The sequence below is a fragment of the Pterocles gutturalis genome, unplaced genomic scaffold (assembly GCF_000699245.1).
Source record: "Pterocles gutturalis isolate BGI_N339 unplaced genomic scaffold, ASM69924v1 scaffold28387, whole genome shotgun sequence".
Taxonomy (NCBI): domain Eukaryota; kingdom Metazoa; phylum Chordata; class Aves; order Pterocliformes; family Pteroclidae; genus Pterocles; species Pterocles gutturalis.
Window position 1 is genome coordinate 10055 of NW_010113694.1, and position 3810 is coordinate 13864.

At 60.3% G+C, this 3810-nt stretch overlaps 1 protein-coding gene across 1 annotated transcript in view; it reads left to right on the forward strand.

Moving 5' to 3' along the window:
• Positions 1-3810, forward strand: part of LOC104462604 (cadherin EGF LAG seven-pass G-type receptor 3-like) — a gene marked incomplete at its 5' end in the record, with an annotated part of 18321 nt that overhangs the window by 9669 nt on the left and 4842 nt on the right. The window contains 8 exons of the mRNA XM_010074602.1: positions 387-536; positions 782-950; positions 1247-1414; positions 1731-1857; positions 2031-2237; positions 2340-2514; positions 2914-3026; positions 3332-3411. Coding sequence (XP_010072904.1) covers positions 387-536; positions 782-950; positions 1247-1414; positions 1731-1857; positions 2031-2237; positions 2340-2514; positions 2914-3026; positions 3332-3411 — 1189 coding nt within the window. The remainder of the gene's footprint in view (positions 1-386; positions 537-781; positions 951-1246; positions 1415-1730; positions 1858-2030; positions 2238-2339; positions 2515-2913; positions 3027-3331; positions 3412-3810) is intronic.

Sequence of the window (3810 nt, forward strand, 5' to 3'; positions counted from 1 at the left end):
GGTGGTGCTGGTGATGTCCTCGGTGGCTCTCTCAAACCTTGGGAGGTGTTTGTGAGAGATGCCCTAGTCCCATTCCTGCCTGGAGCGCCTGACGCACTACCAAGAGGCAGCAGATCCACCCGAGTGCTGCCTCCTCCCAGTTACCTCCCAGTCTCTAGTGAAAAAGCAGCTGGCCTCCGTGGTCTGCCCTATGGCAGAGCAAGGATCTGGGCTGGGAAGGAGCACTGTGGGAGCTGGGATTTCATGTCGTGCCCAAACACGCGACATATCCACAGCCCAGCCTGTGGCTCATGCAGTCCCTTTGCAGTGACTCCAAACCCGGGGAGCATGGTTGCTCTCCAGGTGGCCATCGTAGGGCTGACTTTCACTCCCCTGTTCCTCTGCAGTGCTGAGCATCGATCGCATGGAGAACCACTCGCACATCCGCCGGCGCTACCCTCGCTACCACAGCAGCCTCTTCCGGGGCCAGCCCGCCTGGGACCCCCACACCCACGTGGTGCTGCCGCTGTCGGTGCTGAGCCCCCCAAAAGCTGAAGGTGAGCATGTGAGCATCGCTCAAGGGTGGGTGGCAGGGAAGATGTAGAATCATAGAAAGATTTGGGTTGGAAGGGACCTTTAAAAGTCTTCTGGTCTGCCTCTACCCCTGCTGAGACCTGTCTCTACCAGAGGTCTGCAGGTCACCCCTGAGAGCTCAGAGCTTCTGACTTCCTCACATCCCAGCAGCTCCTGATGTGTGTGTCTGTTCTCACCACTCCTCTGTGTGCCTCAGCTGTCCCCACAGCCATGCCCACGCTGGCTGGGGGCGAAGGGAACTACACTGTGGAGAACTCCTCCCCGAGGCAGGCGTTGCCAGAGCCCGAACCCGCTCTCACTGTGATCATCCTCATCATGTACCGCACCCTGGGGGGGCTGCTGCCCGCACGTTACCAGGTGGATCGCCGCAGCGTCAGGTACGTCCTGCGCCTCTTTGCCCTCCGCAAGCACCGGTGGAGAGAGGCTGGCTGGACACTGCCCCGCTCCCTCTGGCAGATGCTGAGTCTGCAATGGCTCGGATTTGGTTCTCAGACAGACGGTGCTGCGGTGCTCTGCCTGTTCCCCACCTTGGCGTTGCTCTGCCCATGTTTCCCAACCCCTTGGGCTGGGCAGAGCTGTTCCTTCTGAGATGCCAGCACAGGGTGTCCAGGAGGTCCCCGGAGGAGCGCAGCTGCCAGGCACAGTGGTGGCAGAGCTCCATTGCTCCTTGCAGGCTACCCAAGAATCCCGTGATGAACTCCCCCATTGTGAGTGTGTCTGTGTTCAGCAATCACACCTTCCTGCGGGGGCCCCTCGACACCCCTCTCGTGCTGGAATTTCACCTGCTGGAGACAGCCAACAGGAGCAAACCTCTCTGTGTCCAGTGGAACCACTCCAACCCGTGAGTCGAGCACGGCTGGGCTTTGAGCTCTTTGAGCTGCTTTCCCCAGGCATCTCCTCCTTCCCCAAGTCTCCCTGGCCGTGACAGGCTGCGTGCCTGGACAACACTGGGATGTTGGGGTTTCTGCTCTCTCCTGGAGGGTTCATTCTCAGGGTCACTGCAGGGCTCTGGCACTGGTACCTCAGCTGGGGGAGTGTGGTTGTATCTGCTGGTAGAGAAGCCTTGGCAATCCCCCCACCCCTCTGCGGTTCCTTCCCCGTGCACCACGCTCATCTGTCTTCTCTCCTAAACGTGCTCTGCTTTTTGGTGGCTGCAGGACCAACCCCTCTGGCTTCTGGACAGCCAGGGACTGTGAGCTCGTGTACCGAAATACCACACACGTCCACTGCCAGTGCTCCCAGTTTGGCACCTTTGGGGTTCTGATGGACAGCTCGCACCGAGAGGTAACCTTGGCCTGCGGGGCTGTGGGGGTCGGGGGGCTGTTAGCCACCGGGCCCCAGGATAAGCAGGCGTAGGCAGAAGATTCCCTGTGGGATGCAAGCAGAGGTTGAGAGCTCAGCAGGCTTTCCACATCTCCCCCTAACTCCCATTTGCCTTTGGTACTCTGCTGCTGCAGCAACTGGAAGGTGACCTGGAGACGCTGGCAATTGTCACATATTCCTTGGTGTCTCTCTCCTTGGTGGCCCTGCTGCTGACCTTCTCCTTCCTGACCTGCCTCAAAGGCCTCAAGTCCAACACACGTGGCATCCACTCCAACATATCAGTCACCCTCTTCTTCTCCGAGCTGCTCTTCCTCCTGGGCATCAACCGCACCGAGAACCAGGTCTGTGGGCTTGAACGAGCACGCCTGTGGGGGTGAGGCACGGGTGATGCAGTTAGCATTGGCACAGCAGGGACCCTCTCTGAAAGGCTTTTGTCTCCCCAGTTTCTTTGCACTGTGATTGCCATCCTCCTCCACTGCTTCTTCCTCTCCACCTTTGCCTGGCTCTTCGTCCAGGGCCTCCACATCTACCGCATGCAGACCGAAGCCCGCAATGTCAACTTCGGGGCCATGCGCTTCTACTACGCCATCGGCTGGGGAGTGCCCGCCATCATCACCGGTAAGAGTGGCTTCTCCAGCAGCTCTGCGTTGTCCAGCTGGGGGACGTGTGTCAAGGGCTGTCGCCTTGCCTCCTGGGGAGAAGGAATCCCTCGGCTCATCTCCCCGTGGCTCGCTCGATGGGCGCAGGGCTCCTGCTGTCCCGGGGCTTGCGGTTGCCGTCTCCTGGTTGCCTGAGCCTGCATGTGCGGGTGACCTGGTGCTGGCAGTGAATGGGCTGAGCTGTGACAGGGATGCCTGGAGAGGATGACATAAAGACCTGAGGCTGGGGCTGGCGGGCCTGGCTGTTCCCCCGCTGTGCCCAAGGCGAGGAGCAGCAGCAGAGCCCCTGCACGGCCCTCGGTGCTGGGATGGGACGGACACGGTTTGGTCGGGACCTGACTCTCCTTTCCTCCTGCAGGGCTGGCCGTTGGCCTGGATCCTGAGGGCTACGGGAACCCTGACTTCTGCTGGATTTCCATTCATGATAAGCTGGTCTGGAGCTTTGCAGGCCCCATTACTGTCGTCATTGTGGTAAAACCCTGTCCTGTTTCACCCACAGCCCTCTCCAGCCTCCCTTCTCCGCACCACGGGCACTTGCCCCTTTCCTCCGCTGCCCACTGCCTGCCCCCTTCTCTGTATTCTCCTTCCTCGGTCAGAAGCCCTCTCTCTGTCCCTCCTTGCTCCAGCCAAACTTGGGGGAGGCCATGGCTTGGGCATGAAGGGGAAAGGAGGGGACGTTCGCAGGGGCCCGGCAGAGTCTGCCCCCGCTCTGCGCTGGGGATGTCAGATCGGAGCTGGCCCTTGGCACAGCTTCTAATCGGTGCCAACACTTTCAGATGAATGGGGTCATGTTCCTGCTTGTGGCCAAGATGTCCTGTTCCCCAGGCCAAAAGGAGACCAAGAAGAAATCGGTTTTGTGAGTATTAGTGGCCCAACTCCCAGCAGAGCTCCTGGGGCTCACGGTTTTCAGCATTTTCAGTGGTCGTCCTCCCTCTTCCACCATCGCAGAGCGTCCCTCTGTGCATCAGTGTCACCCTTGCCTCTCCCACGCCTGCCAGCCATGTTAACCCTTCCTAAACTTTGTCCTTTTCTCTTGTCCCTATGTCCCCATCTCCACGCTGTCCCGCCAGCCTGTCCCGCTCCACTGCCTGCCCTCACAGCCACCCCTTGCTTCTGCTTGGACTCAGCACCCTGCCCTTGTTGGCTCTCAGCACCTGCTTTTGCTTCCCCTCCATGCTCCTCCTGAGACCTCTCCCCGCTCCCTCCTGGGCCGGCCCTGGAGCCTGGCTCAGCTCTCTGTGGCTCCAGACGACCC